The following is a 15822-nucleotide window of genomic DNA, read 5'->3' on the forward strand; positions in this document are numbered from 1 at the left end:
TACCATTCCAAACCATCAGTTCTTTGCACACAGCCACACATTTTGCTTCAGAGGTTCCTCTGCCATGTAGGGGTGTGTGTTGTGGCAGTCTGTGTTGCGGCTGTCTTGATGGTGACTGATGACTGCAGTGCAGAATGGGGATGCAGTGACTGCTGAACCATCTGAGAGTGTTTTAAAGCTGGTAAAATCGTTCAGAAATGCGTTTTTAAGTTGCTTTTATGGCTCTCCTGCTGAAGAGAAGGGTTAGTGGCTGGTACTGCTTTCTGAGTACCTGGAAATAACTCCTGGTTTTGCTTCCAGGGTTGCATGTGAATTACTTTGGCCTTTTCCAAAGCGGTTCTCGATTAAATAAATCTGTATTTAGATCTCCTTCCATTTCTAGCAGAACTTGGCTGAAGTATTAAGTGAAGGAGGCCAACTGCAACCACACATGTAACAGATAAGGGCAAAATTCTTCCAGCTGAGGAATAAAACATAGCAGAGATGGGTGTGTAGCTGGTGAGCATCTGTCAAAAGGTTGGACAGCTGCCTTAGCCTTACCCCAGCACTGCAAGCTTCCGTTCCAGTGCTGCTTTGGGTTGTCACTTTGTGGAGTCTTCACCTCGACTCAAGAGAGTGTTTAAAGCTCTTCACTGGCAGACGTTCCGAGCTGTACGGGTGTGCTGTGGAATAACCTGCTGTGTCTGTTTTCTCCCCAGTTCAAGGCTCACGCCTCTTTCTACTACCCTCTCCTGTGTGAGATCATGCAGTTTGACCTTATCCCTGAACTTCGAGCGGTTCTGCGAAGGTTTTTCCTGCGGATCGGCGTGGTCTTTCAGATATCCCAACCAACAGAGCAAGAGGGTGCAGTGAGCAAGCAGTAGCAGGCGGTGAGCCGGGGTCGCTCCGTTAAGTTGGAAGCCCTCAGCTAAAGAAAAGGAGCAGGTTAGCTGGGCCGCGGTTTCTTTGTATGGCAGCAGATGTAAGGCTGAGCGGTACGGATGCTTACACCTGTAATTAAGGCTTGCAGCACTCCAGTCCCTTCATTTCCTGATGGATTGTCTGTCGGTTTCTCTGCGCCGGCCGGTGCTGAGCACAGGGCTGCTTCTTAGCACAGCCCTCTCAGCAGCCTGGGCCGCCACATCCCTTACTGCCCTGGACAGCGGTACAGCAGCACGTGTTTGCGGCGGGTGAGAAAGGAAAGCGTACCCAAAGAACTCTGTATGTAAAAGGTTTGAGCTTCTGCAAGAAGTACAACTCAGGAGAGCTGTATTTTGAAGGATCTAATGTTTATAGTGAAAAGAAAAAGGAGATTATTGTTCGTGGTAAGAGTTATTTAGCAACTATGTCTGATATTCTAAGATTATTTGCACACTCAGGCTGACTGAGACATCGGTAATCATCCTTCTGTGAAAATGTACAGAGATGCAGGTCTGTAATATAAACTCTTTAACACTATACAGTTCTTCCCCCATTGTTTGATTTCTGTACGTTTCAATTTGTTGAGAACCCATAACACTTTACCAAATGCACTCGAAGTTGGGGTTTCTTTCTGGGGGTGGTGGTTCGCCCTTCTGCGTCCATGGCAGCGCGGCCGGTAGCGCTGCTGCCTTGGGTGGAGAGCAGAGGTACAGGAGTCACGCGTGGCGGAGCTGCCGCCCACGTCTGAGGGCTTTCAGCATAACGAGCCATCCAAACAATGATCCTTCCAGGACTGGAACTCGAATCACTGCAAACACGTCTAGGTTGTGTCTGCTGTCACATGTTTTTTTTTTGTTTGATGTAGATTTCACTCTGCTGTACAGAATTTCATGTTGAATATATTCGAGTTACGAATCAGGCATGGTTTGGGGACGGTTAAATTTATTGGAAATGTATTCATACTGTGAATTGTGCTCTGATGGTTAAAGACAAGATTGTCAAGCATTCTCTATTACAATGGATGTAGAAATTTTTTTTCAGATGGACAAAATGTATATGGTACAGATATGTAAAGTTTTCTATGTAAAAAAAATTCTGTACAACTTTCTGTACAATATTTGGTTCTCATCTGGCATACTCTAATCGGGTTATAGGTCAATAAAGTTTTTGAACTCTTTCATCAGTGCAATCAAAACCAGCCTAAGGCACAGCCCTTGTTTTGTACCTTCCTTGGCTGCTTGGAACTGAGGGAGAGCAGCAGAGCGGGTGGCAGAGCAGGCCCTGGCAGTCACTGCAAAAGCATTCAATGCAGGAGGTAGGGAAAAGCCACGGAGGGGCTGCCTACTTCCCTGTTAGCACAGGTATCTGCCTGCGCTCTGTCCCCACACCTGTGCTCCCTTCCTCACTTTGCTGCTCGAGTGGAAAAGGCCAAGTCCCGGTTCAGCGTTGGTTCGCAGGAAGCAGCCCTCCTGCACTGCTGTTTCCCTTCCGCTGCCCTCCAGCTCGTGCCGTGCTGTGGCTGTTAGCAGCAGCTGCAGGGAGGGAAAGCTGCTTCACTGGAGCAGAGCTGGAGCTCAGGGTTACATCTGCATTTACTTGGCAGAGCAGGCAGGCAGGATTTTAAAATAAAAAATAATAATTCATTTAAAAAACAAAGTGGAACGTTGGGTATGCAGAAAAGGCTGAAGGAAAGACGTGGAGGATCTTTTTTGAAGGGCTGGGAGCATGGGGCAGAGCTGAAGAGCAGAGCTGCTGCTCAGCCACGGCTCCGTGGGTTTTCCTGCTTTGCAGAGAGCCTCAGCACCGCTTCCTTCCTGAGAAGGGGAGCTACAGCAACTGCGAAATTAAAGCAACTTCAGTCTTCTGTCAGAGTTTCAGTAACAAAATAATTTATTATTACCTCTTAAATCAGAAACATAAATTAAATCTATACCACACTTTATCTCCACCACAAACAAGTTAGGAAGGTAAGACACGGTGCTAACGGCAGCCGCTCCGTGTGCCTGCTGCAGGCACCACAGCACTCATTCAGCACGGAGAAAGGGACGTGCCCCCTCCTTACTCCCTCTTTGGGTAAAAGCTCAGACTGTTGCATCCGTGTTTCCAAACAAACACACTCCGAGTTTTGCTGTAAGGAAAGCTCAGACTGAACTCTGATTTAATATCAAATGCGCGCACACGCTGTGTTCCCGCTAAATCCACCGCCGAGGCTGAGAGTAACGAGTACAAAAAGTGCAAAAGCTGCCCGAGCACTTACTGTCCCACTGCACTGAAGGTCCCCATCGCGCGGCAGCTTGTTTCTTCATTATTGCTACTTGAAATACGCAGGAGCTCCACGCTATTCACCATCGACAGCGGTGCCGAACAGGACGGCCCCTTCCCTTGCTGCTGTGCTCGCAGGGGCCGCGCTCAGCCGTGAGCGGTGGAGAGGCCGTGCCAGCCCAGCGGCAGCACGCCCTCGGGGCGCGGCTTTGCACGGCTGGGCTGCTCCGCCAGCAGCCTGCGCGGCCTGGCTGCCGATCCCGGGCGCAGCCAGGGCTCCGTAGCGATGGAGTCGACGGAGCTGGGCGGGCGGCTGTCTTTGGAGGGGGGGGGCTTCAGCGGGTCGTCTTTTTCTCCTAGGGCTGCGTCCTCACCTGGGGGGACAGGAGCAACACGGGGGTGCTGAAGGAGACCGTAACATCATCCCTACGCAGAAAACCTTGCTTTGTCTGCAGCAAGTGGAAAGAGACACGAGCACGAAAAAGACACCTAGCACTCCTCAACGCTGTCCTCTTTGGATTTGCAGCAGTTTCAGCCGTAGTACAGTTAACAGCAGCGTGCAGCAGAGAAAACAACCTAAAGACACTGAGTTCTCTCTGTGCTCCTTTCTCACTCAGCGTGAGCATTTAAGCCCACGATTCCTTTGTTTCTAAGCAGATAAATCACCTTGCTTTTATTGTTTCTATCTGGAAGATAGTAGTACTTAAATGTGGGCAGATGCAGCCCCTGTTCTTATTTACCTCTTGCACAGCCTGACTGCAAAAGAGATTCCTGTCTTATATGAGAGAACACATAGGCACAAAACGCAACACCTGAACAATTAAAGGCCAAATTAATCCCACTGCACTCTTCTCAGCTTCATCTGCCCTGCTGAAGCTCGCTGGAAGCCCCTTGCAACAGCTGCCAACCTCAGTCAGTAACTCCGGTTGGGGCGCAGCCGCTCTCCGTTCGGCTACAGGCGCTGCAGTGGCACTTGCTCCTTTAACTACCGCGCTGCGGAGAGGTGACGCCGTACCGATGAGACACGGGCGTACCTGAGCCAGCGCATCCGTGCTGGAGCGGGGTCAGCCTGCGCACGCGCTCTTCGTTTTTGCCTTTCACGTGATCAACACCCAGGCTGGAGTCGGAGTGCGAAGAAACGCCGTCAGGCTGCAGCGGCTGTGCCGGGGGCGCGTCCTCCTGCAGGGAACACCAACACTTACACAGCTGTCCCGGTTTGGCTGGCACAGCTCCTTTCCTTCACAGCTGCTGATGTTTCAGATTCAGGAGGGAAATAATGCTGATAGCACACCGATGTTTTAGTTGTTGCAGAGCACCACCCAGAGCTCTGCCCCACAGAGGGACGGCGGGGAGGGCACGGGCAGGCACCCAGAGCAGGGAGCACCCACAGAGCATTGGAACTTCACCCCGAGCAAGTGCAGAGCACTGAAAAAGTGATGCGATGATTGGAAAAGCTACACCATCACCGTGGCAGTTCCAAAGAGGTGCAAAGCACTGCAGTCCTTGCAGTGCCCTGCACAGGGCAACACAGTCTGGGTTATTCCCGCCTCCTTCAAAGGCAAACATCCGTGGGGCTGCTTTTACTCAAGGACCTGGGTGCACTTGGGAGGTAATGCAGAGAGATGGGTAAGTCCGTTGTGTAGCTCAAGGTGATCTGATGTCCGGTGAGATCAGCCAATAATCTGTGTCCAGTTCTGAGCTCCACGGCTCAAAGAAGACAAGGATCTCCTAGGAAGAGTCCAGCAGAAGGCCACAAGAAAAGATACAGGGCTGGGAGCATCTCCCATATGGGGAAACGCTGAGTAACCTGGGACTGCTCAGCCTGGGGAAAAGAAGACTGAAGGGGGATCTGGTAAATGCCTTTAAATATCTAAAGGGAGGTGGGAGGCAAATGGATGAGGCCAGGCTCTTCTCAGTGGTGCATAGAGATAGGATGATGGAACCTGGACTGCCTTCAGCATGCAACAGTTCAATACCACACACCATCTCTTACAGCCTCAAGGACTGTTACTACAGATGGAGCCCAAAGTCATGGACTAAATGAGCTCAATGGACATTTTAAAGAGATAATTCACAAACAAAGAGCAGTGGTATCTGTACGCATGTAACAAAGAGTGGCAATGGATGAGGATGCACTGGAAAGAGTAAGACCTGAGCACAGTAGAGATGGCATGGAACAAGGGATTGATATAGTGCAGGTTTTAGCTGGAATAGAATTAATTTTCATTTTAGCTATTATGGGGCTATGCTTTGGATTTAGAAGGAAAACGCTGACAGCACACTGAGGTGATAGTTATTACTGAGCAGTGCTTGCACTGATCAAACACTCCTCTGCTTTTCATGCTGCCCACCCCAGCTGGGATTAGGCAGGGAGCTGGGAGGGGAGAGAAACACCACAACTGACCCAGACAAACCAACCAGGAATCCCATACCGTGTGGTGTCATGCTGAACAATAAAACTGGGGGAGTTGGCCAGAGGGCTGCCATTCCTCAGGGAGTGGCTGGGCTTCAGTTGGCCAGCAGTAAACAATTCTGTAGTGCATCACTGTTCTTCTGTTGGTTTGAGTTTGTGGGGTGGTTTTTTTGTACTTTTCTTCACTGTTTCTTACTAAGCTGCCCTTATCTCAACCCAGGAGTTCTTGCACTTTTTCAGTTCTCACCCCTAACCCACCTGGTGGGAGTGAGCAAACTGCTCTATCAGGCTCAGCTGCTTGCCAGGTTAAACCACAACAGCATTACTTTTAGAAAGGGCAACTAGCCATACATGTACACCCTTGGTATCCATACCATCCAGCCACTAAGGAACCACAAGAACTGTCCAGCAATGGTAGGTTTGTGGCCTACCTTTGCGTTTAAGTCAATGTGGTTACCATACTTACAGTGCACTCCAGTGCTTTCTTCTTTATTCGTCTCCTCTCCCTTGCAGAAGGTGGAAGCTGTGATGACAGGTCAACTTCTTCTAAGGCAGAAAACATTTCTCCATTAGCACCTGCAAAAGAGGGGATACCAGTTCACAGAGGACAGCCTGCTGAAGCCTCCGCTTATCAAGGTTTATTAAGTTCAACAATCAGCATCTGGCTCAGGTAGCCTCACAGCTCTGTGTCACTGGGGGCTGAAAAGCACCTGCAGGGCTGCAGCACAGCTGCCTTCCTCTTCACAGGTCTCCACAGACACCCATCCCAGCCAATATTACAAGCAGGCTATTTGGCCAAATTCTAGACTGATGCACTCACATCGTCTGAGCATCTTTCTTTTCATCATCTGAGCAGTAAATAATAAATAGGATTTCCTAATCTGAAGATTCTGACTACAGAGAACACCAGATGCAATGAAAAAGGCTGAAAGCCTTGCCCCTCTTATGAGTCAGCTTCTCCAGGCCCTGCATGTTAATAACACTTCTTGGTGTTATCTGACATAGAAATAAATGAATAAAGTTCCCCAAGAAGGCAACGTCCCAGAGAAAGCACTGCACAGAAAGATGCCTCCTCATCTCACACTCTTAGGTGTGACCCACACGTGTTTACTGCAGTACAATCCCACAAACATCTGCATCTGTACTGATGGCATAATTTTCTTTATCATGTGAAACAAAAGAAATCATAATTGCTATACCCATGGCAACTTTTAATAACAAACAGTAATAATCTTTTCAGAAAAACATAGCTATGGTATATTTGTATAGGACAGAAATGGTATACTTGTGCACTCATCACATGGATAATGAGAAACCCACCAATAAAGGCACTATCGGATTCCAACAGTGAATTTTTGAAGAATTCATGAGAGTCATTCCTGAACTGCAAGGGAGAAACAGAAGAAACATGCAAAGTTAGACCCCCTCCATATCTATTACCTAACTACAAATCATGGCAATTTGACATTTGAAGTTGTGCAAAGGAAATAGCAGCTGTGCAGTGTTGTCTGCTGTTCTATACTTTATAGCTCTAAATAAAAGTATGTATTTTCAAATAGCTCACGTTCTCCTTAAGCATCAGTTTTTGGACTTTTCTGTTGCAACACCATTTGCTGAAACAGTCTGCACGTGGCAATGGTTGTGGGGATCTGTGTAAGCCATCTAGGGGTGCATCCCAGTCACTGCCTGAGCTTTACAACAGAGGACAAACCCAGCACCAGGACTGCCCCCAGGGCTTTTCCAAAGCTCTGATTAAACGAAGGAAGACTTCTCGTGTTTCGCTTACCCAACCACGTGCAATCTTTGGTATTAAAGCACCAAATAATAAAAAGCATTAAGATTATTGTTTGCATTTCACTGCAGAGCTGCAAACATTTGCTGCAGAAATTCAACTTGAAAGTCACTACAAAAATCAAAGTAATGGAAACTCTCTGAAGAAACAAACAGGAGAAAACAAAATTTGTACTGCAAACCATTGCTCTGGAGTAGAATTTCAGGTATTAATTTATAACTCTAACATGTATTGAGGTGATTTATGTTATCCATTTGTTCAGTAATGTTTCATTTCTGCATGTAGTGTTAACCTTGAGGCTAATGGCTGTTCCCTGCAGTCTGCCACCTTATATGGGCCCCCGCTCCCATAGAACATCACTGAAGCCTGCTGTTCTGCACTTGGGCTAGTGAAAAAAGCCCACAATTCCTTCTGGATAGCATCTCATTTTGTTCTTTTCACCACATCAGAGAATAAACCTCTCCTTTGGGAAAGTGAGCATCACTCAAGTCATGTGAATGCAGAGCTCCTGCTGCTGGCTCGGCTGCTTCTTCTAATTCACACTCCCAGCAGCGATCTAACATCGTGTGAATGTAAAGTCAGTATGCATGAATATTAAGAAAGGAAGCTAAGGATCAAACCATCCCTGTATGCAAAGATAAACAACTTTCATGTCAAGTTTAAGAACCTGTTAATCATTCTATTAACAAGCAAGAGCATTAGAGAAGCTTGCTGTCTGGCCACTTGAGTGTAATTCTTTCCTCCAAATTCTGTACAAGCCACAAAATTTAGCAAGTAATACTTGAAAAAGGCAAAGTAATACTTCTTTTTAATCTCTTTTGTTCTTACCAGTCCCGTGGTACGCGGGCTGTAGTCAGAAGTAGAATCATCTTCATCAGTGAGAGCCACATAGAGAAGGGACAAAATAATAACATTGTCATGAGAGATACCACCAACACACCATGTGCTGACAAAACTCCTGCTACTACATGGAAAAGGAAAACCACCACCAAGTAGTATAACTTTCTTTAGAATTACATACATTTTACTGAGCTTCATCAACACATCTGAATGCGATGTCGGTGCTGATTTAGATATTATCAGAAACATGCAACAGAATTCAGTAGCACACTGTTTCTGAGAACACTGGGTAAGAGCACATCCTTCTTAAGGGCTAGATATATCAGAAAGGCATCAGTTTGTGAGATGACAGTATGGTTTACCACGGGTGTCCAGCTTCTTGGCCTGCCTGAGCTGCACTGAGTATAGAGGAACTGCCATGGGCCACGTTTAAAATATATAATATAGTTAAGGTATGTAAGGAACAAATATTTTTAAAACGTATTATTTTATTTAAAGATTTTTTAAAAAAGAGGGCAACAAAACTAGCAGGTTGGATACATGTAGATTAAAGCATCAAAGCAACCCATGAGGGCACCAAAGGCTGCTGCTTGAATATCTGGGTTTCTCTTTTTTCTCTTTTACCCTCTCCTTTTTCACCCTTTGAGACCTTAAGATCATTATATATTATCTGAATTACTGCATCTGAAAAGATATCTAGGTGTACAACTGGGAAGACATTTTTGTTTTGTGACGTGTTCTGCACACTGCTGAATCTTAGTGAAATGAGATCATGGTAATGAGAAAACACACCGGCTTTAATAACTGCAGATGAGACAGCATTTAAAAAGAAGCTAACTTTTCCAAGTTATACACAAGAACTCAAAAATGTATGGTCATCCCACTATAACATTATACTGTCTGTCCTAGCAGAAGTATTTTGCTTTTCTCAACCTCACCTCTACAGATTATATTTTGTACTTTTCATTCATTTTTCTTTTATTGAATACATTTGTAAATTTTAAAAAAGATGGAGTGTAAGTGACATTACTTATCACCCCAGCAGTAGCTGCTAGCAGTGCCACTGACAGTCACAGAAGCACAGAATGGCTTGTGTAGGAAGGGGGCCCAGGGATCCTCAAGCTCCAACATCCCTGTCACAGCAGGGCCACCAACATGGAAGAACAGGGGTCAGAAGAACAGAACTTCCCCTGACATCCGATCTAAACCTCATCTCTTTGAGCTTAAAACCATTCCACCTCAACCTACTGCAGTCTAGCCTTGTAAAAAGTTGATTCCCCTCCTGTTTATAATCCCCTTTTAAATACTGGAAGGTTGCAGTGAGGTCTCCTCACAGCCTTCTCTCCATATATTTCTTTCAGGTCAAGAGGAAAAGAAAAGAGATAAATATAAAGTGCATATAAAGCAGGTAAGTTAATGCACACTTCCATATGGTATGGGAGAACAGGCTTTTGCCACAAGAGCCTATAACATGGCCTCCTATCCACAGTACAAAAATACATGTTTCTTTAATCTTCCTTTCTGCCTCACATCAGACAATAAAACTGCTCATCTATTTTCACTGAGGGGAAGATGATGAACTTGTCTCTGAGGAAAATGAACTGGAAATACAGAGATACCGTGGTAACTAATTATCCAGCTCAGTACACAGTGACAGGCTATAAATGATGTTGTAAAGCAGTAAGAGGGATTGAGAGAGAGGGAAGGCTGCTTGAGGATCCTCCGTAAGCATCAGTGGAAAGCTAGTTTAGAAATCAGCTCCTTGTGTTCCAGCAGGAAATGCCTGTTGCTCAGTGTGCCCCCACACAAGCTTGCATCATCCATTTAGCGTTAGCTTACATCTAAAATGACTGCTCAGCCTCAAGACTAATGAAAAAAGGTGAGTTTGCTTTCTAGCTACTGGAGGTTTCTCTTGAGACAACATGAAATCAGAGCCGCCTCAGCCTGCCTGTTTAGTAATACACCAATGGCAAGAAAACCAAAAGCAGGAACACAACCTAACACCTCCACCATGTATCACCTGAAGATTTTTACTGCTCTGTAATTAACAAATAGTGACCAACTCAACTTCCTCTTGTGTTGTTCTGAAGCAAGCACGAAGCAGCAATTAAATTACTTTCAGGGAAACAAGGAAAAACAGTCATGTTAATTAAAAAAAAAGTTAGTCAATACTTCTATGCTTTATACTGTGATAGAATTTCAGCATTCGGGTGCTTTATGCTTCTGTACTGCAGTGCTGACAGAGAACTTCAAGGTAAAGTCAGAGCTGCCATTTTTAAAAACCTTCATCAACAACACAAGCAATAAACAAAATAATTGAAATTATCTCTGTCCACTCATTCCTTACCTTCTGTTTCTCTCCTCATCCTCATTTTGTCAAGTTTCTTCTGCTGCTCTCTCAACAGAGCCTGCTGTTGGATCTCTAGAGTCTGGTCATCCTTTGGAGGATCGGGATACATTTGTCTTAAGCCTGCCCGTGTTTCAGAATCTAGAACAAAGGAAATTAAAATTTTACTTTAATGTTTCTGAAAAAGAAATTCTAAAGCAACTACACATTCACAGTCATAAGAAACATTAAAAATAACGGTGACAATGACCAATGAGACGAGGCACCTTGGCAGCGACATTCTATTGTAGTAAAACAACAAATATCTGTTTCTTTTGGGAAATAGGAGGCAGGATGTTGGAGTACAATTCACATTCTTTCTGCTTTCAGTGACATTATAGTATCAAATACATAAGAAATTGAAGAAGGAAGGAGGTTATATGCATATTCTGACTGACAAATCTGCATGACATCTCTTTTTTGACCAAGAATGCTGCAGGAAAGTGGCCCAACTCCAGCAGCAGAACTAATGAAGGACAGCATGCTCTTTCCCAGGTTCTTATGTAGAACATTCTTCTATGACAGGTGTAAGAGATGCAGACTTCACTTTAAAGGGCTTGCACTCCTGTTCAGCTTCCGGATGAGATCTCTAGCTAGAAGGCCATTACAGAGAAGAGCAATGCTTTCCTCCTCCAAAATCTAGAAGGCATTTAGGAGATGTCTATAAATCTAATTAGAAATTTCAGACAATTTATCAAATTAAAATCTTTCAAGGTATTCTTTGAATCCATATTCAACAGTTGGTAATTATTTGGAAAATACATTTCTCCATCAAAATTACATGCATCCTTTAAAAGACCCACATAATGCATGCCTGCAAATGCTAGCAATAAGATTTGGCAAGGTTCCCAACAAGGTACGTGCCAGGAAGTCACACACTGATTGTGACAGTGGTGCAGTATCTACATAGCAGCAAACTGCAGACACGTGTAGAAACACTCACACTAAGTGACATACATGCGTGGGAAATGCTGTCCACGGACAGTGTTGTGTATAAGCAGTAGCTGTGAAGAGGCCAATGTTTTTTTTTTGTCTTTAAATCCTGAGTAAATGGATGATGGAGGAGAAGAACAGATGTTGCTGAGGAAGAAAGTCTGTAACAAGATCTACCTTTGTATTTAAGTTCATTAAAATCCCAGATGTTTTGTATATTGACAGGATCTTGCACATCCCTTGAGGAAGGTCGCCTCACCGGAGCCTGCAGACGATGCCTGGCCATCTCAAATATGTCCTTTGGATTCTTCTCTCTCCTCCCACTTGAGAAGAGTGTAAAACAAACAAAATATCATTTTAAACTGCAATATTCACAAGTTACATGAAAGCATATTTTAATACTAGCAAAGCTCACATCTCATACACTGAGCAATTGTTTATTTAAAGCTATTAATAATCTTGAAAATAATGACACTGCATATTATGCATTGAGAAGAGAATCTACTTGAATTAAAAATCAAAAAAACAAAAACCTGTTACTTTAAGGAACAGAACTAAGACTCTTGATCAGATGATTCTTTGCCAATAGTTGGTACAGTTACCTACTGCATTTTGGAAGCCAACCATAAAGTTTTAAATAAACAGGGCACGACTGTCTGTAAGGAAGAAAGCACTCCCAAAGCACTATGCTGTTTATGAGATACTGCAGTGTCCCAGCACAACTCACAGCCTTGGGAGAGAGGTACTGAGATAAAACTTATATCAGTTTTGGACCAATAGACCAAATATTCTAACTTCCAACATTATCAACACACCCATTCTTACACTAAAATTTAGAAGATTCCTAGAGAAAACAACCAGTCAACTACATGCATTAGAAAAATGAAAAAATATATAAATACACAAGTTGAATCTTCAGGTTGCTTCAAGTGCCTGTACAAAAGCTAACTTCTTAAAACAGAAGATGAAATTCGTACCGTGTCATCAGACCATCATCATCACTAGCCACATTTAGCAGCTGTTCCTGCAGTCGTCTCTCTTCACTATGAAGCTGTTTCCTCATCTCTGATAATTCATTTATCACATTCTTTCTGTCTTCTGTAATTTAACACCAACAAAGTGTTAGAGACACTTTTTTTCCTGCCTCATAAACGCAAGGTGACAAAGACGACAATGCCTCATTAATTAAAGTGATCAGATATACACAAGCATTTCATACTTTAGAAACCAGGGCAGAACTCGTATTTAGAGGCAGCAGAAGGATGAGCTCACCAGAACAGCAAAACGCTTTCAAACTTCAATAGAAATGTTTTGATGTGTTTTTAGAAAAAGGAAAAGCTATGAAGCAACTGGAGCTGACAGTAAACAGCCTTGTTTTGCAATTAGCAAATCCACACAGTCCTGAGAGGTAGAAGACAGGAACTGAGGTGGTATCAGCACATAAAACCCATTTCTGTTTCCTGAATCCCTCTGGACAGTTCCAAAGAAGGATATAAATTTGTTTCATGTGTTTTTTTCTGTTATAGTTGTAAAACAGTAGCAAAACTGATACAAAATGAATAGAAGTTGAGCTTGCAGTAAAGGCAATACATACCAAGTGCACGCAATTGATTTCTTCTAGCTGGGACAGGTGGAGAAGGAGCCCTGGGTTGTGGAGGATCCTAATCATCAAAATGAACATGACACGTTAACATGTCAGAGCAACTACAGCAGATATAACTGCATTTTATTTCCTTACTCATTTCTAACATATTAACTACCACTATTACAAGAAAAAAGAACAGTAACCTTACAAGCCATTAATGTGTAGGGTTGTTGTTGTTTTAAATCTGATCTCTAAGTGCATGAATTAGTTATAATGCAAGTTATAATGATAACTACAACACACTCAATCAGAGATCCAGACAGTTAGGCTAAGTGCTGGAAGGACAAATAATGATAAACCAACTTGAAGTTTTAGACAAGGTTTAAAGTCTTCAAACGTTTTCTGGAGCTGCACTATATTTTGCCAAGTTATCATTTTCTGGCAAATGAACTTTGACATTGCACTTTACAGCTGTAAAATTAAATAACAATTTAATTTAAGACTGCCTCTAGTTATTCATAGTGTTCCAGTGAACAAACTGGCTAAGAGGGAAATCCTAGTAGGACTGACTTAAATAGGTAAGTAGTATGACAAAAAAAAAATCCTGAGTTGGAAGGAACCCCCAAGAATCATCGAGCCCAAGATGACTAGAAAAATCCTACTTGTGAATAGCAAGAGATATGGCTCTCAGCAGATGGAAGCCTCTCTTCTTTTCTTATTGTTTTGTTCTGAAGAGCAGGAATGACAGGAGAAGGTTTCCTCGAGAACTGCAAGGAGTAAAGTAAGATCAAAACTACATTCCTAAAGGTTCCAAAAAATATATATATATACACATATATTTATAAAATATACGTGAAGAATTTTGTTAATATGCTTCACTTGACAGTAAAATGCTTCACTTATCTGCAAATTGAAACATTTTTATATTTCCTTTAACTCTTAACCCCATAAAATGATAGCAAAAATAACTACATGTGATTTTATTTACTACTTATAAGAACTTGAATGTGTTTCTGCGATGCATATCTTGTTTAGTTATGGTTTTTAACTTTTTTTTAAACTTTAGCCACCTCCGCTGTATTTGTTTATAGGGAAATGCTTTGTAGAAATACAGAAGAGAAACAGTTCTGTTATTTATACTGTCTTATTAGAATTCTATAATGGACTTCTCGTGCAGGTCAAAGGAAAACAAATTATAAATAGCCTTATTGCTGAGGATAAGCTGTCCTTCAGTCCCTAAAATATCTAACTTCTTCTTGGTCCTCTGCAAAAGCAGGCTAAAGATCTGCAGAGCATATTTAAAAATAAAAAAAAGAGTGCAGCTTACTCATATGGAGATTGCTTCACTGTATTTTCAATTCATTATTTAATTCATTTTTAATTCCCACCACACTATGTCTGACATTTTCCAAGCAGACCCACAGTACAGCTGTTAAGTACACTGTAGCTGAGGAGCCCAAGAAGGGAACAATACTGGTAGAGGTCTAAGAAATCATACTCCCTCTTCAAAGCAATTGTTTTTATAAATTAGAAGTATTTGCTATCTTAGAAAGTAACTGAAGCATACCGTTTTCTTTTCCTCTTCCACTTTTTCCTTCTCAACTTTTTCCTTCTCAGAATACTGTCTAAGCTGTTCATCTTGCTTTTCCTCCTTTTCTTTCCTTCTTTTTTCTGCCTCTTTTTGTCTTTCTTCACCTAATCGAATGATTTCTTTATTTTTCAACCTCCTCTGTAAGAAAAACATTGCTAGTACATTAAAAAAGATTTAACAGTTTTAAAGTTCAACATTTTTTTTGAGAAGTCAGAACTAAATTAAGTTGTTAGTATGAAATATAAAAGCACATTCCAAAATATTCAAACTAAAAACAGTGCCATGAAAATATTAATGGCCTGCAGTCCTGGCTCTATGAACATTCACAGCAGAATTTCTAGTAACTTCAATAAACACCAGTTTTTGTCCCCAGATTCATGTCAATCAGTGAAATTGCAGGCCATCGTTTCTAGGAGAAACACTACACAGTAGTGGTGCCTCAGAGAAAGGTTACAGTTTTAATCTTCCCTTGAAAATCCATGACACCAGTTAGCTTCCTACGCTACCCAGGCCCTACTCTCTTATCCAGAAAATCTATCCAACTAAATTGTGCATAGAAGAGAATCTAGAATATAAACAAAGCTTTAGAGATCCCAAACTACATCCTCCCATGTAATGCTTCCTAAGCACAACGGGTACTGAAGGATTTTTCCAGCTCTTGTTTCAGAGCTATTTATGAGATCCTGAATCATGCAAACTGGTTTAATTTTCCAAACCTGATCAATAAAGCTGGAGTTTGAATTAAATCACAAGCTCACCTCCACAACAAATACTTATTAGACTTACTTGGGATTCTTTCAAAACAAGTAGTATTGTTATCTCTAAGATATATTCAGGCCAAGCAGTAAGACATGCTTTCTGAAATGGGTTGCACTCAGAATTTTGAACAGAAAATTGCATGAGAGCTAGACGTAAGAGACTAATGAAAATAAATGTGTGGGTTTTTTTAATTGACTGATTTGATAAAGCTTCTTGTAGTGGCCTCACTAACAATTTTCTTTAAAAATGAGAGAGCCTCTGACAAATATAAAACTATTTTTCTGAAAAGAATTAATGGTATTTCAAGTTGGCAGCACACTACAAAAGCAAGCAGAATGTGCTAATTAAAAATGATCATTTC

The 15822-nt window shown here is 42.6% G+C and overlaps 2 protein-coding genes across 2 annotated transcripts in view; one reads left to right on the forward strand and one right to left on the reverse strand.

Moving 5' to 3' along the window:
- The window catches only part of ARFGEF1 (ADP ribosylation factor guanine nucleotide exchange factor 1), an 85104-nt gene extending 84173 nt beyond the window's left edge, over positions 1–931 (forward strand). The window contains exon 39 of the mRNA XM_065751899.1: positions 699–931. Within this exon, the coding sequence (XP_065607971.1) occupies positions 699–863 (165 nt within the window). The 3' untranslated portion in view covers positions 864–931. The remainder of the gene's footprint in view (positions 1–698) is intronic.
- Positions 932–3301: 2370 nt separating this feature from the next.
- CSPP1 (centrosome and spindle pole associated protein 1) overlaps positions 3302–15822 on the reverse strand; it is a 47130-nt gene continuing 34609 nt past the window's right edge. Inside the window, exons 20-30 of the mRNA XM_065751900.1 lie at positions 14679–14840; positions 13774–13878; positions 13121–13187; positions 12504–12624; positions 11704–11849; positions 10555–10695; positions 8196–8236; positions 6896–6959; positions 6042–6151; positions 4197–4341; positions 3302–3536 (exon numbers count right to left, since the gene is read on the reverse strand). Of these exons, the coding sequence (XP_065607972.1) occupies positions 3310–3536; positions 4197–4341; positions 6042–6151; positions 6896–6959; positions 8196–8236; positions 10555–10695; positions 11704–11849; positions 12504–12624; positions 13121–13187; positions 13774–13878; positions 14679–14840 (1329 nt within the window). The 3' untranslated portion in view covers positions 3302–3309. The remainder of the gene's footprint in view (positions 3537–4196; positions 4342–6041; positions 6152–6895; positions 6960–8195; positions 8237–10554; positions 10696–11703; positions 11850–12503; positions 12625–13120; positions 13188–13773; positions 13879–14678; positions 14841–15822) is intronic.

The sequence above is a fragment of the Cyrtonyx montezumae genome, unplaced genomic scaffold (genome assembly GCF_038088225.1).
Source record: "Cyrtonyx montezumae isolate F1298 unplaced genomic scaffold, pur_monq_1.0 scaffold_8, whole genome shotgun sequence".
Classification (NCBI taxonomy): Eukaryota; Metazoa; Chordata; class Aves; order Galliformes; family Odontophoridae; genus Cyrtonyx; species Cyrtonyx montezumae.